Below are 26,011 nucleotides of genomic sequence, written 5' to 3' on the forward strand. Positions count from 1 at the left end.
CATGGTGGTGGTGGGGACTCTGTGTAGGAGACCCGCAGAGTTTGGCCAACTGCCAGGTGAGGGGAGCCCAGAGCCCGCCCATTCCACTCAGTCCTCTTCCCTGAAGGGCTGCTGCCCTTGCGGAGAGACAGATCTCCTCCACATCACTGCAAGATTGGCAGTGCCAGGATTGGCACATGGACCCCCGAGAAGAGACCCGTGTCTCAGCTGCAGAGACCAGACCAGCCGGGAACCCAGGAGGTCCTGTGGTTCTCCCTCTCTTGGAAAAGGGCGAGGCTCAGGCCAGGGGCCACTGCTCAGCCCACTCTGCGCCCAAGCAGTGTGCGCTGGGGGGAGCTTAGGAGGAGAGGACACCGGGATGCACCCGTCCAAACACCTGTGCGTGCGTCCACCCGCACGCTCTCATGCCCGAGCAGCCTCTCCTGAAGTGAGCCAGGGCGCACGCAGAGTTAATCTGGCATCTGCCAGCTGCGCTTGGCAGCACCGGCCTCTCCAGCGCCAACTCCCTACAAGCCTTCCAGGAAGGCGGCATCCCTGCTGGCTGGCCGGGCTGGGGGCTGGGCCTGGGAAGCCCCCAGAGCCTCCAGGATGGTATCCCTCCCCCAGCTGCTCCAAGGCTCGGCTCAGGCGGCTCCTGCTGACACATGTGCTACGGGGTTGTGTACCAGGAAACTCTCTCTCTCTCCGCACCCCCTGCCCATACACTCAGAGGCCTGCACACCAATATTTAAACAGTTTCACTGCACCATGCGTACATTTTGTGTACCAAGAAACACACACACACACACACACACACACATATATACATACAATGGGGTCTGTGCTACTGGGTCTGTGCACAGTAATTCTTATACTCAGAGCTCTATGCTAACCCACAAATCCATATGTTGGCGTCCTGAGTTACACACGAGCCCACCCACTCACACACACAGATTCATGTACCAAGAGAGGCGCACACACTCAATGCAAACCCTCACCTGTGCAGGGCCGCACACCAGTAGCTGCACACAAAGCTACACTAACACCACAAAACCACCCTCATGTCTGAGACCAAGAGACACACCATGCGCTGACAGACACAGGGAAACGCAGACACAGAGCCCCACTCCAAGCTATCAGCCCTCCCTGCCGTCAGGGTCACACACCCACGACAGTAAACAAGACTTCTGAGAAAAGGTAGAAGCATCCGGCAACTGCAGGAGTAGCTAATCCCCAAGGATGAGGGGCACAGATCTGAACCTCACACACCCCTCACACCCACTTGAGTAAAGCCACGTATGTCACACACACACACACACACACACGCTTGCACACACGTGCACACACACACACAGCCCTGGTAAAGGTCACAAGATACGAACACCCCCATGTATGCTCTGAGGCCTGCCCACAGAGGCAAGACCCATCCTGTTAAATACACAACAGGAGTCCATGGCAGACAGTGGCCCATGGTCACCCATGGTCACACACACCACCTCCACAGGCAGTCACAGCAGAAACCACAGACACATGCCTGAAGTCCAGGTAGACAAACACATCTGTCAATCAACACACTGTATAACAGCAACTTAGACATCTGTGCCTGGGTCAGCCACACAACCTCAGACAGGCACAGTCCCAATGTGTCACACTGATAAGGGGTGTGTTAATGTTCCCCAAGGCACCCCATTCGGGACGACCAATCATGGCCAGGAACAATCAAATACACCTTGTCTCACCGGGAGTCACAGTCACATAAACACTGACACATGGTACTGTCACCTAGAGTGTAGGCACAGCAACAAGTAACACCCACAGTTACAGCCTCACAGGAGCCGCAGACGCCCTGACACATGGCGAAGGCTGTGAGCGGTGTGGCCCAGATGGGGGCATCCCCAACATGCGGAGTGCCATCCCCAAGTTACACTTAACATTCAGACCCCCCCCCACCCCGCAACAGGGCAGCGGAAGGGGTAAAGTGGTCCCAACACAAACACACACACACCCCCCACGCTGTAGCCCAGAGCCACAGTGCCCCCCCTGGGCAGCTGCAGAAAGAGCCCCAGGCCTGGGACCCCAGGGCAGGGGTGCGCCCTGCGTCCGCCGCGACGGTGTCAGCCCAGAAGCTAACACACCCACCGTGACGGAGGCTCGGACGCCACCCCGGCTGGGGCAGCGCCGCCGGGCTCCAAGGAAGTCGGGCAGACCCAGCCCTGGGATCCCCCTCAGCCAGGCCGCCCCCGCCCGGTCCTCACCTGCCAGCCGGCCCCAGCGGGCAACGAGCCCCTGCGCGGACGGCCGTGGGGCGCTGGGGGCCGCGGCTGCGCCATCCCGAGCCCCCCGGCCCCGGCCCCCGCCCCGGCAGCGCTTCAGCTGGCCCGGCCGGCTCCGGCCCGCGCGCGCCCCGGCCCGGGCCCCGCAGCTAGAGCTCCTCGCTCCCGGCTCCCGGCTCCCGGCGGCGGCGGCGCTGCCTGCGCTGGCCCGGAGGGGGCGGGGCGCCAGGTACGGGCGGCGCGGGGGCGGGGCGAGGGCACACGGGCCCCGCCCCCCGGCCCGGCCCGCGGTCTCGGAACACTGCGCCTGCGCTCTGGCCTGAGCGCTCAGAGCTTTCCGCAAGTCGGGCTCCCCGGGGCCCCTGGCCGGCTCTCCCCAGCGCCCCGCCCCCACCCTGCCTTCTCTGTCTTCCCAGGCTCTGGGTACCCCGCCCCAGGGCCTCAAGGATAGGGTTCTTGGGTCCAGCTGTGAAGCTGGACAGGAAGAGGATGGGGTCACCTTGGAGACAGTGGGCTTTCTTGAGCACCTACTTAATGTTGGGTCCTTTGGATGTCTCATCATCTCGCCACAACCCAGAAGGTACAAAAGTCATCCCCATTATACAGATGAGAAAAATGATTCCAAGAGGTGAAATAGCTCGCTCAAGACCACTCAGCTAGGAAGAGGTAGAATCAGAATCCAGGGAAAGGCCTGGAGCTACTCTTTGGGGTCTCTCCCCTCCCTCCTCCTCACCTCCACTGTGCTCCCAGTCCCTGACAGTGGCTGACCTGTTCCCTCTCTCCCCCACACCCAGCTGCCCCACACCCTTGGGGAGGTGGCCGCAGTGTCTGGGGAGAGGCTGCCAAGACCCCATGGTATGGAGGAAAGGGTTCAAGGGGACTTCAGGACATGTGGGTTCTAGCTCTGGCCTTGCTACAACTTGCTGAGTGGGCTTGAGTGAGTCCCTGCCACCTCTCTGGGCCTCAGTTTCCCCATATGTAAAAGATAAGGTTTCTACAGGCCCTTCCAGATGACCTTGCAGTGTGTCCCTGGCCTGATATAGCCACTGCACAGTGTGGACATGGACAGGGCCTTGCTACCCCCTCCTCCAGACAGATGTTGGAAAATGGCAAATGCTTCCTGAGTGGTGGCCAAGTTAACACCAGCTGCTTTGAATGCTGCAGGAGCAGGGCTGCCCACCAGCTCAGTGCCTGACCTCTCTTCGGCTTCCCAAAAGAGCTGCCGGCAGCTGACCCACAGCCTCCATCCCTGGGGCCAAGGGCTCCTAGAAGGAAAGCACCGTGGCTTCCTTTCCTGGAGACGTGGCCCTGGGTCAGGTTTGGGCCCAGAGAGCCAGCAGGAACTCCGGAGATGTGTGTTCCAGACACGGTGTAGCTTTGGTTTTAATAATTAACAGCAGCAAATATTGATTTATGCAGCCACTTCCAGGCCTGAGCGCTTCCGGGCACCCATCGAAATGCAGCCAGAGAAACATCCATTCCCATACAGCCCCCGGGGGAGGTGGGACCTGCTCATATCACCGGAGATGCCTACGTGCCAGGTGGTGCGGAGGGTGTGCACATGTGTGCATGCAGCTGTATGTGCATGTGTATGAGACTCCAAGACTGGCTGTGGCTGTGTGTACATGGGCATCTTGTGTTTCTGTGTGTATGGCAGTGCCTGGGTATGTGTGTTTGTGTGTTTGCACATGTGTATCTCAGGCATGTGTACATGCACAAGTCTCTGAATATATTTACAGACATGTGAATGTGTCTGTGTGTTTTGTGTCTGTGACTATGTGTGTACATAGGTGTGAGTAGGCTGTGTATGTACATGTGTGCAGATTTCTGAACGCCTAAGTGAAAAACCCCTATGGCGGTGGGTGGGTGGGGTAGGAGGATCCTGGGTAGCTCAATGTCTGTACAAATGTGGCTTCCCAAAGAGAAGGGAATGTCCCTTCTGGGTACTCTGTCCAGCCCTGGGAATGTAATGATGCTGATAAAAGTGCAGCTTCCTAATTTCTACTTTCCAAAGTACTTTCATAGTCATCACCCAATTGCAAGCTGGCAAGGTGGGTAGAGAAAGCACCTTCACCTCTATTTTATAGATGAGGAAACTGAGGCCCAGAGAGGGGCAAAGATTTGCCCATTGGCGTAGGGAGGTCACTTGCCCCTCAGACTGGTTCCATGAATGTTATCATGTGCAGAGTTAGGGGAGTAGAGGAGGGGGATGGAGAATGTGTCACAGCCTATCTCTGGCTTGCTAGGGACCTCAGATGAATCACTCAATCTCTCTGGATCCTGGTTTCCTCCCTGTCAAACGAGGATGATTCTGGGGTGGGGGTGGGCTGTCTGGAAGGGGTGGTTTGGAGCCTGCTGTCTGAGATGTGTTGGCACAAATGGAAGCTTCCAGCCAGACTGGGTGGAGGCCAGCAAGCCTGAGGGGAGGCAGCTCAGCACGGATCCGAAATGCCAACCCCAGAATGTCTGAGCAGGCAGGACCCAAGGTGATGGGCTGCTCCGACCCCCATTCCCTCAGGGGAGGACCGAAGCTGAGGGAGGGGAGCTATGGGCCAAGGGCTCACAGCCCTTGGTGAGAACCCAGGCATCCTCCCAGAATGCTTAGCGGGAGAGGGACTGGGCACCTCATTCATGAACCCCACTGTCAAGTGAGGGCTGCCATCGAGTCTTTCCCTTCTTGCCAAGTCCCAGATCCACAGGGCCCAGTGTGGGGCTGTTGCCCAGGCAGAGAAAGCAGGAGAGGGTCTCAGGAACCGCCTCCTGCTGCCCCCAGCACCCCTATTTGGGATCCCCTTGGAGGTGGATCCCCACATATGGACACCATTCCATGGCCATCTGCCCTCCCAGCCTAGACAAGGTACCCAGCCCTTGTCCCAGGCCAGAGCTCTTGGGGAGGAGCCTGATAGATCCTGCCTCTGCTATTTCCTGGCTGTGTGACCTTGGTAGGACCACTTCTCTGAGCATCTGGATCTTCAACTACAGAAAGCCTGCTGTCCAAGGTTTGCTGAAAGGACCAAGTGGCATGATGTCTGTGGATGTGCTTTAGAAACTGCAACGTGTACTGCAAAAGTGAGGGCTTATTACCCCTGCATCAGACAGCCTGCACCTGGTCCTGGCCCCTGGCATCCAACCTGTATGACTTTGGACAAGTAATCTAACCCATATGAGCCTCGATTTTCTCATCTGCAAAATGGGACCAATAGCAGCTATTGCCTAGTACTTATAGTTCAAGGGTGAAATGAGAGACTGTGTGTAAAGGATTAAGTACTCACCTGGCACATAACAAATCTCAATAACTACTAGCAGTTATTTCTGGCATTTGATGTTGTGCATAAATTGTTCAGTTACTTATCTCTTTACTGGACCGTGGCTCGGTCCAGGGCAGGGTCTGTGTCAGGTTGATTTCTGGCCCCTTGGCACCCAGTGTGAGGTTTGGCACAAACATTGGATGTTGACAATGACAACCATATAGGCTGGTCTATGGGCTCTTACTCTATGCCAGACACTGCGCACGGGCTGCTCTGCCCGCACTTTTAATCCCCACAATGGCTATGCTGAGTGCCCGATTAACAGATGAGGAGACTGAGGGTGACGTTGATAATGAAGACGGTAAAGACTAGCTGTTGGGCCAGTTCATTCCCAGCTGTTTTGCTTAGACTAGCCCGAACCCGCCCCTGCCCCTCTGCAGTCTACAGACCGTGGTTCAACCGCCTCTGAGACTGGACCAGGCCCACCTAGGGGTCAGGAGTGATCCCCTTGGGAGCTAAACCCCAGCAGCATCTACCCGAACATTCTACCTCTGCCCAGTAGTCACCCTTAGGCGTCTCTCAGCCCTGGGGTGGGGGGCAGACCGGGGCGGTGGGTACACAGGGGCACTTACCTTGGGGTAGCGTGAAGCAGTGTAGGAGGGAACTAAGTCCACCCGTGACAGGTCTAGTGCTTGAGGGAAGCGCTGGTTCTGCCCATCACTCCTCCTGGAAGAGAGCAAGAGTCTGGGGTCAGGGACAGCCCAAGTTGGGAGATTCAGGAACCCTGGGAGGAAGAGTCACTCTCAGAGCTGGGGATGTGACGGGGGACAGATTTCATGGAGGAGGGGGGCCAGGGTTCCCCAAGAGGAGGGAGAGGAGGGGCTTCCTGAGCAGGACTGCCAAACGGGGTTTCCTTCCCCAGAGGTCAGAGGGTTGGACAGGTCTCTCCCCAAGCTCTCCATTGGGGCCTCAAGCCAACAGGAGGTCCCCAGCCCATCCTGAGGATGGGTAGACTGAGGCAGGGGCAGTGAGGGGTGCTGTAGAGGGCTGAGCCGTCTGGGCTAAGCAGGGTGCCCTGGCCCCTACGGACCCCTCCCTCAGCCTTCAGGGCCACGGCTGCCTCAGGGCTGAGAGGCTGCACAGCTACTGCTGTTATTGATAATGACACTAACTGGCACTGTGTGCCGGGCCCTCTTTCCGGGCCTGCGGCACGGGCTTCTCACCACACCGGTATTCCTACTTTGTGCACAAGGACCCGGATGCACACAGAGGTCACACGGCTGGTCAGCAGCAGCTGGCATCTGCATGACAGCTGTCTGACTCCAAGTCTGGACTCTGCCCACACCCACGCCCCTCCCTGAGGAAAAAAACAGGTCTGGTGAGGCTGAAGTCAGCTCCTGTCACCTGCCGAGGCCACCTCTGGGGTCAGAGAGAGGAAATGCCCGGTGGCTCCTGGGATCCAGGGAGCTGGGGCCCGGGGAGCAGGCCTGGCTTCCGCCGCTGCCTAGGGCCACCCTGGTGTGGCTGCACCCTTGCTCGGGTCTCAGCGAGGAGGCTGGTCCCTCAAGAGTGAGTCAGGTGATACCCCGTGGCCTAAGGCGGGCTTGAGTCAGGGCAGCTGGGACCGCCACGCCCCAAGAGGGGAAGGGCCCAAGAGAACCTGGCCCAGGAAGGAGACTGAGGAAGTGCTGAGCCTCCCTGCCAGCTCCCCGCAGCCCAGCTAGTCCCGCAGGAACCAGGGGGACCCTCCACACCCCTGCTCGGGCACCCTGGCCTCTCCACCTCCCGGGGGTGCTGGGCAGTGCTTGACCCAAAGGGAGGATATGGTGGCAGTGGCACTTCAAGCCCCTGGCCTCAGTGTGGAGGAGATATTCTTGGGCACTGCCTGGCAAGGTGAGCTCGAGTCAGTGACACAGCCCCTCTCAGCCTCTGTCTCCAAAAAATTCCCCACAGAGCCTGGGCAGCTCACTGATAGTCACTCAATGAACACTTCCATATTCACTCATTCACGTCAACTCTGACTCCCATGTTAGGGTCTCATTAAATAGTTGTTGCATGATTCAAGGTAAGAATGAAGGTTGGCAGCAGGGAGTCACTGAAGGTTTGCGGGCAAGGGAATGTCCTAAACACAGGCCCCCACAGGTTGCACGGTGCGCTGACATGGGAGCAGAGGCCCACAGAAGTGGTCCAGGCAAATTCAATCGAGGATCCCACGGGGACTCTCTGTTGAAACCTACTCTGTGCCTGGGACCGTGTCAGGCATATTACACCCTTACTGCAGTGCTGGAAGGTTGCTATTATTTACCCCCATTTTTACAGGTGGAAAAACTGAGGCTCAGAAAAGTGAAGCCACTTCTCCTGGCAAGTGGGTGACAGACCTGGAACTTAGAGTGCATGCCCTTGACCGAGCAGGGGCAAGGTGGTGGGGTGGAAAGCAGAGGCTGCCCAGGGACAGGAAGTCCTGGGATTGAAGCCCGGGTGACGCTAGGTCCCCTTGGGGGTGGGACGCCATCTTGGTGTGGCCCTGGCTGCCGAGTGGTGGCTGTTGCCTGTGATCAAGCTAGCAAAGTGGTCCCCTTCTCTCATGCCCAGTGGCATGGCCAGGCTCAGACAGTGGCTACTGCAGGTCAGCCTGGCAGCAGCTCCCTAACACACTCTCCCCTTCCAGAACTCTCGCAGCCTGTTTCCCTGTGTCCCGGCGTCCATTTCACTCAGGATTGCTCACGTTGGCACAGGACCAGGGAGGCCCCTCATGGAAAGGCCACTCTGGCTTCCATCAGGGACCTTGTCCCAGGGCCCCCAAGCTATCTAGTTCCTGGCTGGCCAGAGTCCTGCCTCTCCCAGGTGGCTCCACCTAAAAAGCCATTGCTGCAGGGGAAGAGAGGGGCTCCAGGAAGGGGACAGAGGACGAAATTGGAGGCTCGAGGACCGCCTGCCGCCCTGAAGGGGAGAAGAGGGACAGGAATAACAGAAGCCACAGCCTGTGCTGTGCCTTGCGTGATCCCATTTAATCCTCACAGCTCCCCGGGAGGCAGGTGCTCAGAAACTGCTGCTTCCCACCTAAGGAAACTGAGGCGCAGAAAGGCGCACTGATTGCCAAGGTCGCACAGCTGAGGAGGCGGCGCAGGCACGTGAACACGAGCTTGTCGGCTCCGGAGCCCGAGATCTGAACTTTATAACCTGGGTGGCCAACACTACTGACCCAGCCACATGGCGCCTTCCTAACCCCAACGGGGGGACGGGACCTGGCACGTCAGGCTGGAAAGGTAATAGTAACAGCAGCAACAGCAGCAGCCAGTGCTGACTCAGGGCTTGCTGTGTGCGGGCTCTGCTCTGACCTCAATTAATATTCATCTTGCAAAGGAGGGAACCAAGACGCAGAGAGTTAGATAACTTGTGAAGGTCACACACAGTAAGTGAAGTCTGAGGATTGAACCCCCACCCCCACCATCTGGGTCTGGATGCAGCACCCTAATGCTGTATGATGCCACCTCTTGGTGCATAGTAGCTGCTCAGTAAATACTTTTGAGGCACTGAATGAACTCAGCCTCTCACCTCCTCCCCAGCCCTCTGTCCTTCCCTGATCCACCCCCTCCTCCTGTCAGCCTTCACTGCTCACCCATCTCCGCCCTACCCCTTAGAGCCCCTTCTGCCTGGCCTCTGCAGACCCCCCCAACGTGGTCGTGTCCTCCCTCTCCGTGAACTTGAACCTCTCTGTCCCTCCCCTCTCTCTCCTATCCCCTCCCTTGTCTCCTGGCATCCACTGTTCCATTCACATGGGGGTCCCCCAGTCTCTGTCCCCTCCCCACGTCTCTAAAATCCTTCCTGACTCTATGGCCTGGCTCAGGTTAAAATGCTTTGCATTCCTCCTCCACGTGCAGCAGCTGGGAGGAGCCCAGAGCAGGCTGGGACATGGGGAGCTCTCCTCTCTTCCCCCTTCTCCCTTCCCCCTTCCCCTGTATCTGCACAGCGCCCTACAGTTTACACAGACATTGTCTCATTTGATCACTACTATGGCTTTTTTTTTTTTTAATCCAGATGAGATTTATCGACTTTTGTTCCAGATGAGAAAACTGCAGCTCAGAGAGGTTGAGTGACAAGGCCGAGGTCACACACCAGGGAAAAGGCAGGGCTGAGGTTTGACTCAAGCCCAGGGTTCCTTCTACGACACACATTCCCACTACCCTCAGTCCTGTCACCTGGACCCCTGCCCCTGTGACCTCCAAACACAGCCCCTGGCTCCTGCAGCCACCGCCAAGCGTCTTCCCAGGTCCAGTGCAATCCTGCCCTGTCTGGCCTGGACGCCTGCCCACTGCCTCCTCCGACACACGAAAAGGCAGCAGCCAGAGAGGAGGTGACTTGCCCAAGGTCACACAGAAAGCCAGAGCCAACCTGGAGTCTGGGCCAGGCACATTCCGGGGTCACCTTCAACCCCTGCGGCTGCATGGCCACCAGCCAGCTGGCCCCAGCTCCCCTCCATCTCGGAGCACCTATTTTTCCCAGGGAAAGGGCGAGGCAGGGGTGTGGGGGGAAGGGTTCAGCTCCCGAGTGGGATGGGCCAGGCCGGAAGCCGCTGCTGACAGCTCCTGGGTTTCTTGGCAACTGTCACTGCACCTCCTCCCCCTCCCTTATCTCTGCATCGAGGTAACAATAATAATCGCACCAGCATGAGTGCAGCTCTTTGTACTTTTCAAAAGCCCTCTTTATCTGCTGGCTCCTGGGACTCTCACCGGAACCGGAGCGGGAGATAAGGCAGAATCTGGGATCCCCAAGTCCCAGAAGGGCAAACTGAGGCTTGGAGAGGTTAAACCACTGCCTGGGGTCACCCAGCAAGGGGGCAGTGGATGAGACCCAGGCCTTCCACCAGTCCAGGGCTTGTGGGGTTCCATACTCTGCAAAGCGGCAGGGCCAGACCCAGGCACGGTGCGGGAGAAAGGGGATACCAAGGTCGGGTGACCGGATGCCTCTCTAGGGTGCTCCCCACCTGTGAACCAGCTGGAGGGTTGGTGGGAGGGTCCTGTCTTTTTCTCTCATCTGTCACATGAGAGACACGTCTCCGCCCCATAGGGGTTCTGCGAGGCAAAGAGGAAGCAAAGTAGAAGTGCTTGTTGTTGTCGTTACGGCCATGCTCCTGGAGACCCCAACCCTTTCAGAGCACCAGAAGGGTGGCTGGGCTGTCCGGGGTGCAGGACTTGGCCCTTTGGCCATCCACAGGTAGCTGCCCTGGGTGGGGGTCTCCCTCCAGCCTCAACTTCACCCCTCCCTGATCCTGTCCTGCCCCAGCCTCCTTGTCCTAGCCTTGTCCTAGCCTCGCTTGGCTGCAGGCAGCTTTCCAAACAAGCCATGCTGCTGTCCCTGCAGAGCCTTTGCATGGGCCAGGCCCTCTGCTGGGGGCTCCCTTGGCCTCCTCCTTTTCTGCCTGCTGAACCGTTCATGCCTTAAAATTCAAGTTAAACAGGTGATGCTCTGGCCGCCAGAGCAGGTGACATATGACCAAGGCAGGAAGACTGTGACTGGGAGTGGGGGAGCTGGACCGGTGACAGAGCAAGAGCGAGGGCAGGAGGAGGAGCCCGTGCTGAGGACACCTGCCCAACACACAGGCTGGGGAAGCGGAGCCGCGTGGGTGGGAGGGCAGAGGAGGGGCTCAGGGAGCCCATGAGTCTAGGGCAGAGAAGGACTTGGGGGAACTGGCCCAGGACAGGGGCCAGAGGGGCTCCTGCCAGCCCAGCACTGCTCACCCAAGGTCAGGAGGGGTAGACTTGGGTACAAGTCCCTCAGGTCTCCCAGGTTTCCTGGGGATCACGCAGGGTGGACAGAGAGGGGATGGGACACAGACCGCAAAGTGAGAAGGGGGCTGTGGAGGGCTCCTCTGGGTGGGGCCTGTCTCCCAGCCATGGCCATCATGTCTGAGGGGCTCTAATCTCCCGAAACCAGGGCCAAGTAGCTGCGCTAGCACTGCCCCCTCCCAAGGAGCCACAGAGGCCCATTGTTTTCTGAGCTCACCTAGCCGGCGCTGCCTCCCCTTGCCTGCCAATGCGCCAGGGAAGGTGGCTGGGGCGGCCAGGTGAGCAGGTTTCCAAGCCCAGGACCGACAGCCTGGACCCCTCCTCCCCAGACCCAGGCATCCCCTTCCCCCAGGCACCTTTGACCTCTGCCAGGACTCAAGAGGGAACCCGGGGATGAGGGTGGGGAGAAGGGGCAGGGAGGACTGTTTGTCCACCGGCAGGTGATGTCATTTAATCCTTACAACAACAGCCCAGAGAGGGCTGCTGCCACCTTCACTCATTTCAGAGACCGTGAGTTTCAAGATGGGCCAACGGACTCAGCTACCAAACGGTAGAGCTGGTAGGGTCCCCCGGGAGCAGGGCAGGAGGGGGACTCGGGCTCCGAGCTGGGCAGAGGGAGTGAGCAGAAGGCGGCACACGGGGCCCCCACCCTCGCCACATGCTGGCTGAGTGCCAAGACACCCGGATCCCGGAGCCGGGCCAGGCAGTGGCTTCCTGAGCAAACAACAAGTTGGCAGTGGAGAGGAGGTCACAGGACCGGCCCCCACCTGCGGCGCAGCACCGGGGACCAGGCCTCCCATCCACCTGCTGCCTGCCCGACATCTCCCCTGCTGCCCAAGTGGCCTGAGCCCTGCTGTGGCCGCAGCCTGACCCTTCCCACTTCCCCGGGGACTTCACTGTGAACTGACTCCTCCCCTGCACGGAGATGACCCAGCCACAGGGCCTCTTCCTGCCAGGGAGCAACAACATCTGCTTACCCAGCCCAGCACTTTACAGTGTACAAACTGCCTTCGGGGGAGACCCTCTCTACAGCCTCCAAGGAACATAAGGCAGGTGATGTTAGCTCCACTCCCCCCGGGGAAAAACTGAAGCCCAGATGGGGACCGTGAGTTGCCCAAGGTTCCACCCGGAGCTCAAACCCAGCTGCCCCGCCCCTTGCCCACATCTGCACAGGACACAACTCCCACGGACGGGCTGCCACCAGGGCAAGGGTGGGCCAGGGTGACCTTCCCAGCACCCCTCGGCCCACGTGCGGTGCTACAGCTGCCCACACTCTCTGTCCCCCAACCCCTTCGGTGACCTGATCGTCCCTCCCAGCCTCTGCGGCCCAGGGGCCCCCCCTTGTCCGAGCTCCGTGCATTCCTTCGCTCACTCGCCCACTCGGTCATCTGCGCTCTCCCCCGCTGCCCTTCATTCCTAAGCTCAGTCATTCATTCAGAGCACACGTCCCGACGGCTGCTCAGGGCCGGATAACGGTGCTGGGTGTTGGCATGAGAGTGGGGTGAGCCAGGCCTCCCCTGCCTCACAGCAGAGCCCCCGTGATAACGGGCCGGACCGTTCTCTAGCCGATCCTGAGGCTCCTCTGGCCTCACCACCCAGACGCTCAAACCTCCAGTGCTGAGGCCTTGTTTAATACATCCCTCCTTCTCTGCACCAGCCCTAGCCAGGGCCAGAGCTTGGGTTTGCTACCTCATAAGCTCCAGGTCAGGCTGCTAAGCGGAAGTCCCTGTCTCTCGAGACCCCCTGGGTGGGGGGGCCACACAGGCCGAGGTGAAATCCCCATGGGGAAGAACAAAGTCACCATCTCCTAACCAAAGGCAGTAAGGAGAAGCTCTGGCTCTGCTTCTAAAATGCCGTGTGTGCAGGATTAAGTCACCATAATCTGAGCCTCAGTTTCTCTACTGGAAATTGGGTCTCAGGCTAGATGACTCTAAGGTCCAGCTCTGACGTCCTACAGAGGGTGGATGTGAGGATGAGAAACTGGGAACTGAGTCCACCAAGGAATGGTTAAAAGCAGAACCCTGGAGGTGGCCTTTCCCCGTGGAGGGGGCCTTAGACTCCTACAAATTCCTTGCTTCTCTTCTCTGAGCCTCAGTTTCCTTATCTGCAAAATGGGATAATAATACCTACTTTGCAGGGTTGTTGCATGGAATACATTAGATATTATATGTACAATCTAATTGGCTTAGAGCTGAGTATGCAGTAGATGCTCAATAAATTACAGCCTGCTGCCTGGAGAGGCAATATAGAGTCATTGTGGGCTCTCATACTGCTTGCGTTTGAATCCGAACTGCCACTTAACAGCTGTGCAACCTTAGGCAAGTTACTTAACCTCTCTGAGCCTCAGTTTCCTCATCTATAAACTGGGGATAACAACTGTGCCAGCCTTTGAGGGTTGTCGTGAGGATGAAATGAGTTCACATATGTAGAGTGCTTGATATACATTAACCATGAGCATTTCCTGGCTTTCCCTTTTTCTTTTCCTTTCTTTCTTCTTTCCTTCCTCTGCAAGTGCCTGAGGTCTGGGACAGGACTCCTAGCTAAGGGTTGTGGGAAGGCAGAAACAGCGGGAGCTGCCCACGAGTAAAACCAGCTGTGTAAGGTACTGAGCTCCCTGTCAACCAAGAGCAGGGTGAGCCCCTCAGGGGCATCACTGGGGAGATCCAGAGATGTAGGAACAGGAGGAGGGGGCTTGACCAGCCAACCTCCCACATTTGGGATCTTCTGTCTCTTGCCAACCCAGGATCCCGCGGCCCAGGGCAGAGGCAGCAGATGAATTCCCATGACTTTTCGGAAACGCACTTTCCCAGATCTGCTGGGGGCATGGACATGGCTACCACTTTTTAGAGGGCTGTCCGGCTACTCCTACTAAAGATCAAAATGTGCATACCCTTTGGCCCAGTAACTCCACAACTAGGCACTAACGCTCCAGAAATACTTATGCAAATGTACAAACCTAGGAACAAGGGACATTCACTGCAGCAGGGTTTGCAACTGCTAAAATCTAGAAACCACCCTGATGTCTATTAAAAAAGGAGGTTGGTTAAATATATCAAGGCACATGCAAAGCACGGAATCCTATGCAGCAATGGCAAAGGAGGTCTTTGGTCTTGGCGGAAAAAGGGGTTTGAGGCATACTGTTCAGTGTGAATAAAGGTGTGCACAACAAAAATCTCATCTGTTAAAACTAAAACTGACATGTAAAAGTTTATATGGGTTATCTCTGAGAAGCAGGAACACTATGAACTTCTGTAACACATATTTTTTTGCATCGTTGGATTTTTATAATGAGCACTTGTTTTTGTAATCAGAAAAAAAATTAAAGATTTTTTAAAAAATGAGTACTTAGTATGAGTCAGCTCCTGGGTAGCTGACTTTTCTGTCACCTTGAGGGGGAGGCATTATTCACCCCTTATTCCAAGGGGGAGAAGCTGACACTGAGGGAGGTTAAACGCCATGTCCAGAGTCCCCCAGCCAGGAGTGACAGAGCTGGGCCGTGACCCCGGTTCTGGCTGGCTCCCAAGCCCACGCTGTTTCCCCTACGTTAGGCATTAGGCAACCTGCTCTGAGGCTCAGGGAACAGCAAAGGCAGGGCAGCAGCAGCACAGGCAGCTGGGCACAGGGCTGTGTCCTGGGACTTCAGCTGTCATGTCCTGCCAGCCAGGCCAGCCAGGGTTAGCCTATGTGGGGACAGGGCTTTCTACCTCATTTGCAAATGCAAATGCAGGCTCTGTGCCCTGAGCTGTCTCAGGCTGGCTGGCGGGCAGGTGCCCAGTCCCGGCCCTGGCAAATCCCCCAAACCCTCAGGGTCACCAGGCAGGTGGTCATGCACTGGCCCAGGCCCATCCCAGGAGCTCGAAATAACTTTCTGTGTTGATCAACCTGTTTCTAAAAAAAATGTGGCTTTGAAGGTGGCTTGTCACCTTCTCAGTGAGAGCCTGGAAATGTGACAAGCACACCTGAGTGTGCCCGAGTCTGGGCAGGCCAGTGGACAGACCTGGAAGTCAGACAGACCTGAGTTCAAATCCTGCTGGGGTAAAGCTCTAGCTGTGTTGCCTGGGGCAAGTCACTTCACCTCTCTGAGCCTCAGTTTCCTCAGCTCTCAAATGGTGTTGGTAATTCCTCCCGGCAGGGCTGCTGGGAGAATTCAATGAGAGAATGCATGTGAAAGTCCCCCCTAAGCTAGAAGTCACCTTGCACGTGTAGAGGAGGGGTACGACCCTGCACGTGTGTGGGGGGCATGTGCACACCTGTGCCGATGTGGAGTGAGCGAGGGACAACCTCCCCCCCTCCCCCGGACCTGGAGCCCTGCCCCACGGAATCAGCCGACGGGTGGGGCGGTGTCTCACTCTTTCATCGGGAGTCTGCGCCCGGTGTTCTGCCAGGTGGTGCGAGAGCGCGTGTGACTCGTGAGTGAGAGTGGGGGTGGGGGGCCCGGCAGGAACGTGGATGCACGTGGGCCGGAAAGCGTGGTGTCTGGGGCGTGCATGGGTTTGTGTGCGTGCTTGGATCTGATCATGCCACCCACCTGCCTACAAGGCTCCCACTGCAGGCAGGATGGAGACGCGACTGCCTCACGTGGCCCATGAGGCCCTGCAGGTCTGCCCCCCCCCCCGCCCCATTTCTCTGAGCTCATCTAGGGCCTCCTTCCTCCCTCCCCAGCCCCCGGGCAGCTCCCCAAACCCAGGACGCCCCCTCCCAGCTCCAGGCCTTTGCACAGCCTGTCCCCTCTTCCCCGTCCTCCCAACTCACAGCTCAGGTGCTGCACTTTTATTTGGCCCTTCTGGAGCCCCGTCCCCAGACTGGGAGAAGCTGTCCCCACCCTGACCAGCTCTCCCAGAAGCCTGTCCTGGGCCTCCGTAGATTTATCGTTGGGTTTGCACATTTCATGGTGTGATCATGAGGCCACCGTCCGTCTCACCCGCTAGGCACAGGGCTTCCGCGGGTCGGCCTGGCTCTGCGTGGGTCTGATCTGCAGGAATGAACGTGTAAGTGTACGGCCCTGTGTGCGTGAGGAGGCTGTCTGTGCCAGGGCCGAGTCTACAAGTGTGAGCAGGAAAACTGTGTGTGCGCGTGGAAGGGGGCATTTCAAAGCACCTTTTGGGGCCAGTGCCCAGGCTGGCTGGGATGAGAAGCAGGCAGGCGCGACTTCCCTTGCCCCCCACCAAGCCCTCCTAAGATAATCAGGCCCACGCTCTCTGTGCCAGACCCCAGCATACCTCTGGGCAGTGGGACCAGTGGGGTGGGCTCCAGGCTGGTGGCCCAGCTCCGCCCTGCAGTGGGCTCCACCCCTGCCTGCTCACACAGCCTGCGGCCTGCGCACCCAGCCCACTGAGGCCCAAGCCAAGCCTCGTCTCGTGTGCCTGCCTACACGCCCCCTGCCCGGGCCTGCCTTGTGGGCAGCAGTCTTGATCTGAGATAGGGCAGGCTTCCAACACCCCTGCCTTCTTAGCCACCTCTACCTGCTGCCAGGAGATGATCTGGAATGTTCCAGATTTGGGCTGGGAGAAGGAGTCCTGTTCCTGCCTCAAATCCTTCACACTTATTCTGCCCTCTGCCGGGGCCACCTTCCCCCAGCCAGCTCCTTCCCACACAGGCCTCAGAGAGGCCCCCCTGAAGCCCTTAGCAAAGGCAAGCCCCTTCGCACACACCCTGTCACTTACTACACATTGTCCACCTGAAATTACCTTGTTTGCCTCTTAGCTCATTCTGCACCTGTTTCCTGCACTAGAAGGTAACCTGTGTGAGGCCAGGGACCATGTCTGCAGGTTCACTGCTGAATCCTCAATTCTTTTTTTTTTTTTTGAGACAGAGTCTCACTCTGTTGCCCAGGCTAGAGTGAGTGCCGTGGCGTCAGCCTAGCTCACAGCAACCTCAAACTCCTGGGCTCAAGCGATCCTCCTGTCTCAGCCTCCCGAGTAGCTGGGACTACAGGCATGCACCACCATGCCCGGCTAATTTTTTCTATATATTTTTAGCTGTCCATATAATTTCTTTCTATTTTTTTAGTAGAGATGGGGTCTCGCTCTTGCTCAGGCTGGTCTCGAACTCCTGAGCTCAAACGATCCACCCACCTCGGCCTCCCAGAGTGCTAGGATTACAGGCGTGAGCCACCGCGCCCGGCCGTCAATTCTTAGACTAGTACCTGGCATATGAACTCTGTAAGTATTTTTATTAATTGCTTTTTTTTTTTTTTTGGAGACAAGGTCTCACTATGTGGCCTACGCTGGTCTTGAACTCCTGGCCTCAAGCGATCCTCCTGCCTTGGCCTCCCAAAGTGCTGGGATTACAGACATGAGCCACCATGGCCGGCTCGACAAGTAGTTGTTGAATAAACAAATGGCTACTGGAAGCCTTGAAAGAATCCCATGAAGTGAATATTGCCCCCTTTGCAGGCATGGAAACTGAGGTTCAGAGAGGTTAAGTCTCTAGCCCAATGTCACACAGCATAGAGCTGGACCAAGTCAAACTTAGGGACAATCTGACTCCACTGGAACCCCAGCACATCAGAGTGTATCGCAGCCGATTTTCCCTGGGCCCAAAATGTTTCTTCCGTCCTGCAGTGTGTGTCTGAAACAGCTGCACGGTTACACTGGGCCACCCTTTAAAAGCACCTCCTCCCGCCTCTATCCACCCTGAGGTAGGGGCTACTAATCCTCCCCCTGCACCAAGGCAGAAACCAGGCTCGGCAAGGTGAGATGACATCCCAGGGTCAGCAGCCCCGACTCGGCGCCAGCCCTGACACACTCCGGAGCCAGTGTCCACAGCTGGGGAGTATGTCCACGTGTAGGCAGCTGTCACCTCCTGCAGGCAATGAGCTTCCAGAGGGCAGAGTCCGCACATCGAGCAGCAAGTCTGCACCCTCTGCAGGCCCGGCAGGTAACGGTGATGACCACGGCAGTAACCACAATAGCTGGCAACTGTGGGGCATTCGCTCTGTGCCAGGCCCTGGTGTTAGGACTTGGCACACATGATCTCATTTAATCCCACAAAAGTCTACAAGGTAGTACTATATTTGCAGTCATATTATAGGCAAGGAACCGAGACCCAGAGAAGTCACCCAGCTTGCCCAAGTCACCCAGCCAGCGGGTGGCCGAGGAAGCATCTGCAGTCCAGGGCCAGAGTCTGGGCTCCAGAGCTCACCCAGCACCGCACCAACAGCACAGCGCAGGGTCCCTGTGTGCTCACAGACCGACTCAATGTCACAGAGGGAGGAGAGGGGGTGATGGGGGTTCACAGCCCTCTGGGACACCCCACAGGAGATCCAACTGGGCTTTGCAGGGACATGACCCTGGTTGCTTCTCCTGTCTTCACCGCCAGGCTCAATCCAGTCCCATGCCTGGCATGTGTCACCCTGTGCTTTTCTCCTCCACATTGCTAGAATGTTCTCTGGCACTACACCTCCCACACATACATATGCTGCCACTTCAACTTCTGGGTCACCTCCTCCAGGAAGCCTCCCTTGATTCCCAGGCGTGAGGAGTCCCTTCTCTGAGCTCTCAGCACACCCACGTCTTCCCACTCAGCACTTGTCACCCCCATTAGAACCGCCTCTTTCTTTATTTCCCTCTCTAGACTGTGAACCCCAGGAGAGGAGCGGACTCATCTGCTATCCCCACCACTGCGTCCCAGTGCCCAGCACAGGGCTTGGCCCTAGGAGGGTGTCCCCCTGCCAAATGCTTGTTGGATTAATTTTCTGAATGAATGAATGACTATTTGGGGGAAGATCCTGAACTCAGGAAGGCTTTCACAGGGTTTGGGATACTATCATAGGAAAGTCCCCTCCTGAATCATCTACTCAACACAGCCACACAGTGCCTGAAATTCTACCACTAGAGAGTCTCTCTTTGGATTAATGAGTCTTTTCTCTCAAAATGCAAACACTCAGAGAGACAGGAAAACACCCACTGAGACACGCCCTGGACTCATTTCACTCTAAGAAACACTGCTGTCATTGTTGTGGACAATCTGGGGTTCAGAGAGGCAAAGTAGACTGGGTGAGGCCACACAGCACGTGCGTGAAAGTTACGGTGGGTGTTAGAACTCAGGTCTACACAACTGCAGAACCAAAATCTTTCCGTGCACCCAGACAAATGGACCAGAGTCTCAGCACAACCAGGACGTCGGGGCAAGCAGAGCCAACTGGCCCAGGGACCTCAGAGCTGCAAGAACCCTCTCCTCACAGAGCTGAGGATGGGGGACATGGTGGGGTTGTACATGAGGTAGATGGGGACTCACTTCCCAAGATTACACAGAAAGACAATGGCCTCCCAGGGCCAAAATCCATCCAGAGGGGATTTTCTCTTGTCTCCTGAAGCTACAGGGGATCCTTCCTGGAAGAAGGGGTCTCTCTGTTGGAGACCCCATCCAGGACCCCCACCCTACCCAGCGGGTGGCCTTCCCCAGAAGGGAGCAGCAGCTGCCCCACAGGAAGACAGGGAGAGACACCAAAAGGGCTATGGCTTCAAGGCCTGACACAGCCAAGCTGAACAGACGGAAGGGAGAGAGGCAGGATTAGCGAGATGTTTACCCAGAAAGAGGGGACCTGGAGAGACACAGTCCCCTTCTCATCTTACTCAAGGGCCACTGCAGGGTGGGAGACCCACAGGGCGCACCCAGGCTCAGGCAGCTGGCTCTCAGTAAGGACCAGCCTTTGCTACCCATCCGGGCTGCCCAGCAACGGAATGAGCCTCTTCAAGGGTGGTGAGCCTCCTACCGCTGGGAGTGTGCGAGGAAGTCAAGCAGCCAGCAAGAAGGCACGATGGGCTCAAGCTAGGGACGATGGGCTTCAAGAGGTCCACGAAGTCACAGATAGGTGCGTTTTTCTCAGGAAGCCCCCAAAGTCCCCTTCTTCTAACATTCAGAGAGGTCATGAACAAAGGAAGGGCTCCTTGCTAAGTGGGAGGCCACAGGAAGGTACCTCAAAGGTCTCATCCACCTTCGAAGATTCCAGGAGGCCCACGTTCTCTGATGCTAAGATTTCACAAAGCCAGACGGCATCTGAGACTCAATGGTTCTATGTGTCAGTCACCAGGCATATCCAAACTCCTACCCTGCCTGCAAGACCCTGCTCAATTTGGCCCCCTCTCCCCTCTCCAAACCCCCCTCCGACCTCACTCTCCCTCAGCCTTCCAAGCCACACTGGCCTCCTCACCGTTCCCAGGACGTATTAAGCTCGTTCCTGCCTCAGGGCCTCTGCACCTGCTGCTTCCTCTGTCTGGACACCCCCATCCCCACCCCGCCCGCTCTTCCACGGCCAGCTCGTCTCCCTGCTGAGGTTTTGGTTGAAATACCACCTCTTCCAAAAGGCATTCTGGGACTCGCTCACTCTCCAGCACCCAGCACAGGGCGACAGGCAGACTGGAGCTCACTCCTCAGGTTCCTATGTCAGCTTTGCCAAGAGACCTTGCACAGGTTACTTAACCTCCTTTTGCCTCAGTTTCCTCAGCCCTAAACCAAGGCTCACAGCGGCACTTGCCCCATGGGGTTGCTGTAAGGACTAAATTCATCAGTATGTGCAAAGGGCTTTGGAACAAAGCCCAGCACGCAGTAAGCTCTTGGTAAGGACCAGCTTTGTTAGCGTGTACCTTGCTTTAAATTCAATGCAACCATCAGAGTTTGTTTTCTTGTCTATTTACGTATAATCTGTCTCCCCATTCCCGATTTTACAGATGCGGAAACTGAGGCTCAAAAGAGGTGACATACTGGACAAACCAAGCTCTCTGAGAATAGGAGTTGGGTCTGTCTCATCTTCCGCGGAATCTGTAGCACCTAGAGCCAGGCCTGGCACACAGTAGGTGTTCAGTGGTTCACTGTGGCTGAATGATTAAACGATGAATAATGACCACAGCTCTGTCACTCTGAGGTTCTGTGAGCCAGGAGCTTGTGCATCGAAGACTCCACTTCAGCCCGCCCCTGCACACCCTAGTCCCAAATGACCTCCAGATCAGCCAGTCCCAGCCTCTCTCAGAAGTGGCTGCCAGGACAGGTGGGCTAACGAGCTGGGGACCAGCATCCATGGCCTTGTCCCCAGTGGAACCCCCTCACCCTGCCTGTGCCAGGGAGATGAGGCAGGAGCTGCCTTGGCATTTGCCTTGGGAGATCCCTGCCCAGAGGTACGGTGGCAGCTGCGGGCTCAGGAAGCAGCTGCTGGCTCCCCCGTCCTGTGCTCTGCCAGCTGCCTGCCGGGGGCCTGCCCACCAGATGCATAATACATGAGAAGGCCCAGCGGGCCGTGCCTGCCTGGCATTTCAGAGCCATTAATGAGCCAGCCTCTTGCTTCCTGCAGTAGCACACAAGCCCCCAGGGCCCCCGGCTCAGTGATAACCAACAGGAGCCACCCAAGGACAGGGGCCACCCACCCAAGCCCACCACTTGGCACAGCAGCATCTGGGAGAGTGAGGGCTAAAGGCCTGGCCTCAGGTTGATGTCATTGTCAGTCTTGGTTCTCTTCTCACTGACTGCCCCTCTCTGAGCCTCAGTTTCCTCACCTGTAAAATGGGGATGGATGGTAACAGTCTGTACTCCGTAAGGCTGATGTCAGGATGGAATGAAATATAATAGTTCAGGTGAAGTGATTGGTCCAGGGCTTGGGACAGGAAGTGCTCCAGTGATGGGAGCAACCAGTAGCAGTACTGTCAGGAGGAGACATCTCAGCCAGCAGATGGACCCTCCCAGCAGGACACATGGCGCTGGGCAGTGACTTCTGTTTTGGGGGCAATCAGGGCCACTTCACTCCCTGGCTCCTCTCTCACCCATAACCAAGGCTCGCCCCATTCCTGCAGCTTCACTGTCTCTGATCAAGGTCCCTTCCTCAGCAGGAGAGTGACCTCGGTTCACATCTAGCCCTCACCAGCTGTGTGACTTTGGGCCACAGCCTTCACCATTCTCAGTCTTGGTTTTGGCCTCTAAATGGGGACGCTAAGGCCAACTTGCAGGACTGACGTCATGATTTAATGAGACCTCCATAGCAAATGCCTGGCACACTATCGGCACTTCATTCTTGCTGGGTTCTGCCTCCTCCTCCCAGGCTCCCCATTTTAAGGTCAAACTTGACTCTCCCTCTTCCCAGAGGTATTTCTAGAACCCTCCTGCCCTGTGCAAGTCCACTTACTCATTCCTCCACCCTGACATCTCTCCACTCCCCTCCCACCCTTTGAGTCCACTTTAAACATCCAGCCCCCATTCGACGACTTCTGGGACTTCTGGGTCCCCGAGGGTCACAGAACCAGAATCACTCACTGTCCCACTGGCTCCCAACCCTCCACTGGGCCTCCTTCTTCTTACCCTTAAGTACCTACTCTGAGCTCCTCCCCTGCAGACAACCTGCTGACAAGAGGCGGGAAGCCAGGGGAATCCCGCCATGATCACATCTGGCCTCTGCCAGGCCTCACTGCTCCCTTGATCCAAGTCCTTTTAATCCTTTTTTTTTTAAAGGGGTAGAGAAAATCACACCTCCTCCAGGAAGCCCTCCCAGCCTACTGACAAGGTTTTACTTGTTTCACTCTGTGGACACATTCAATTCAATTCCACAAACATCCATTAAGTATCTACTGGGTATGGGAAGCTGTGGAGACCACGTGGAGGACAGAGACGTGGGAAGAGTACAGCCTGGCCTTTATGGGACTCGTGCCAGAAAGTGGGGCTACACTGAGCACAAAAGTGACTCAAGCAACCCCTGCTTTCAGGGAGCTCGGAGGCTGCTTTGTGCTGCACGGTTAGGTGGACACAGTCAACTCGAGCGAAGTCAACTCACTGAAACATCCAATTCCACAAACACCTGCTGGGCATCAAGTGGGCTCAGAGAGGGGAACCGACCTGCCCAAGATCACACAACCAGGATGTGGCCCAGGCAGGTTCAGATCCACGCCCGTCAGACTCTGCAGCCCACGCTCTTCCCCTTCCCCGGGGAGGCTCACTACCGCGTGCCCCACGGGGCAGCTGGGGGCGTTCTAAGGAGAGAATGATGGGATGCGGGGTCAGGAAAGGACACACCCAGCCATTGGTGATAATGGTGGGTGGGAAGTGGCGAGAGCTGTGGAAATGGAAGGGGAGGGTGTCAGGGAGGGGACAATGAGCGCAAAAGCACCGAGGCGGAGCTGACTGGGGCCATGTTTCCGTTGATCAGAAATGCAGGGCACTGGAGAAGTGAGCCCCAAACTGGAAAGGGAGTGGAGACAGGTCTTGAGTGCCTGGAGTCATGATTAATAGTTAAAATGGTCCCCACTTACTGAGCACTCACTATATGCCAGGCACAGGCTGGGGCTCAGGAACTGGCTTCCGGGGGCTGGGCAGGGAGGGCCTAGTGGGGTTAGCACCTTGGACAGCAGCTCTGGCTAGGAGGGTACAGGGCGAGGCATTGTGGGTAATAGGCATGCCCTGGGGATTCCAGATCCTTATTCTATAGCAATGTCAATGAGGCCCAGAGAGGGGAAGGGACCTGCCCAAAGTCACACAGCTGGTCAGTTACTATCAGTTTGGGCCTTTGACGCCATCTCTTGGTTCAGGGCTCCCTACAGCAGGCCTTCTGGGTTGCCTCTCTGTTTCCAAGTCTTCCCACAAGTGCACCCCTCGCTCAGACCCTCCCCATGACCTGGAGGCCCTGGAACCGAGTCGGTGAGACTCTGGGCTCTGCAGAGTCTGGAAGATTAAGTTTCAAATCCTAACTGGCTGTGGGACCTTGGACAAGTCACTTCCCCCTCTGTGCCTCACTGCTGTCATCTGTAATTAGAGATGGCAGTCCCTAACTCAGAGACACGGTGAAGAGCATGTGAGATGACGTGTGTGCACAGCAGGTGCTTGACAAGTGGCAGTTGGTGACATCATTACTGAACTCCCTGAAGGAAAGAATGGCTCTTCCTCACCTCTGTCTGCACCTCCCCTCGCCTCGCCCTGCTCTGGGCACAGCGCACCATCTTGCAGAAGGAGAGGTTCAAATGGCCTAGGCACAGCAGAGGAGATGAAGCCCCAAAAGGGAGAGGAACTAGCCCCGGGTTGCACAGGGAGCATCAAAGGGAAATAGAAAGGCAGGCCCTAGAGCTCAGCCTGGGCACCCCACGTGCTTCCTGCCCCAGGCGTGGCTTCCCAGGAGGGTTGGGATGTCAGATAGGAGTCATCCCACAGCTGGGGGCGCTGCAGGGCCTGCGGACCCCAGGAAGCCCTCAGCAGGGGCAGGACGCAGCAGCCAGAGCCACTGGGGGGCTCTCCTGCTGGAGGTGAAGTGGCAGCAGGGGCAGCTGGCCAGGCCCACGCGATGCTGGTGCCAGGGACACCAGGGGGTGCCCGCCTGCCAGGGCCGGGGTGCCGTGGGGAATCAATCCGGAGGAGAGGCTGCACCTCCGCCCACTGCCTCTCGGTGTTGGGGAAGCTACAGACGCAGCTGCCCCTCCCTCCTCCTCCAAAGAGGGTGCCTCCCGTGCAGGAGATGGGGGTGTGGGGGGAGTGGCTTCGAGGGCTGTGTATGGGGTGGGATAGAGGGTATGGAGGTCAGCGAAAAGGCCAACGGCACCTCCAGCCCAGCGAGGAGCCACAGAGTAGAAAAACGAAGGAAACACTTTCAGTGAGAGCCTACAATACGCCAGGCCCAGTGTGGGGGCTTTTAGTTTTTTCCTTTTTACAACTTAATGCCCTATTAAATAGGAATTTTAATCCCCATTTCACAGATGAGAAAACTGAAGTTCAGAGAGGTTAGGGAATTGCTGAAGGTCACACAGGCAGTGGCTGAGCTAAGACGTGAACCTGATTTGCCTGACTTCAAGGAGAGCTCTGGAAGGTGGCCTGGGACAGAACTGGTCAGAGGGTCTTCCCACCCCCATGCCCAGAGAGGATGGCTGGCAGGTTGGGGAGGTCTGGCCTGGCATTATGGGGGGCGGGAATGGATTAGGGGTGTCTGCAGGGGTCCTGAGAGTCCCCGGTACTCACCACACACTCTGGCGAGGGGTGAAGGACTTGTCCACCCTGAAACACAGCAAGAGGGGCAGCAGGTGAGGAGGTGTCGGGCCCACCCCCACTGCCCTGCCCTCCCAGGGGCTGGAGGTACCATTTCTAAGGTAACTCTAAGTGACACAGTCACTATCTCCCTCGGCCCACAAGGGCCCTAATGTCAGATTAGGGACATAGGAAGGCCAGGGGGTTAACGAACCAGGAAGACGTAGGATTGGAGTATCGGGGGGGAGCGGGGGCCGTGGGGTGTCAGCAGGGTTGGGGGGTCAGCATGGGCATCTGAGGACAGGTGGAGTGAGGCAGTGATACAGCAGTTTGGGGGTCAGAGCAAGGATGTAGGGGTGCAGGTGGGCTAGCTTAGAGCGCTTCCGGACAGGATGGAGGGGTGCGCTGGGTGTTTGTGGTCTATGGGGGGCAAGAAGAACATGACCCTCCACCGAGCCTCGCAGCTGGAGAGCACTCGTCCACCCAGGGGACAAATGCCTGGGAATCTGGGAAGAGATCACGAGGCGCTTCCTCCCCTACCCTCACCCCAACACACACAGACCCCGCTCCCTGAATTTGGGGGGCACCTCCAGACTTTGTCTCCCCCAAATCCTCCCAGATCCAGCCTCAGGGAGAGGGTAGGAGCAGTGCCCCCTCCCAGATTCTCACCCCCACTGCCTTCTGAGGGCACCTTGGGGCCGGGGAGGGCTTGGCAGCTGTTGGAACAACAAACAGCTCCTGCCTCCTGCCCAGAGGCAAGAAGGGAATGAGGAGGGAGCCAAACACCGGACTCCGCCAG

At 57.3% G+C, this 26,011-nt stretch overlaps 1 protein-coding gene across 50 annotated transcripts in view; it reads right to left on the reverse strand.

The window, feature by feature from the left end:
• Positions 1-26,011, reverse strand: part of RAP1GAP (RAP1 GTPase activating protein) — a 64,335-nt gene that overhangs the window by 22,386 nt on the left and 15,938 nt on the right. For 40 of the 50 annotated variants that reach the window (XR_011234548.1, XR_011234546.1, XR_011234549.1 and 37 more), the window contains 2 exons: positions 25,207-25,242; positions 6,133-6,226 (listed from right to left, as the gene is read on the reverse strand). Coding sequence is in view for 9 of the 50 variants with exons in the window: in XM_069479481.1 (XP_069335582.1) it covers positions 6,133-6,226; positions 25,207-25,242 (130 nt within the window). In the remaining 41 variants the exon portion in view is untranslated. Of the gene's footprint in view, positions 1-6,132; positions 6,227-14,474; positions 14,480-25,206; positions 25,243-26,011 lie in introns of all 50 variants that reach the window. The other 10 variants (XM_069479507.1, XM_069479502.1, XM_069479478.1 and 7 more) reach the window with 3 other exon arrangements.

The sequence above is a fragment of the Eulemur rufifrons genome, chromosome 8 (genome assembly GCF_041146395.1).
Source record: "Eulemur rufifrons isolate Redbay chromosome 8, OSU_ERuf_1, whole genome shotgun sequence".
Lineage (NCBI taxonomy): Eukaryota > Metazoa > Chordata > Mammalia > Primates > Lemuridae > Eulemur > Eulemur rufifrons.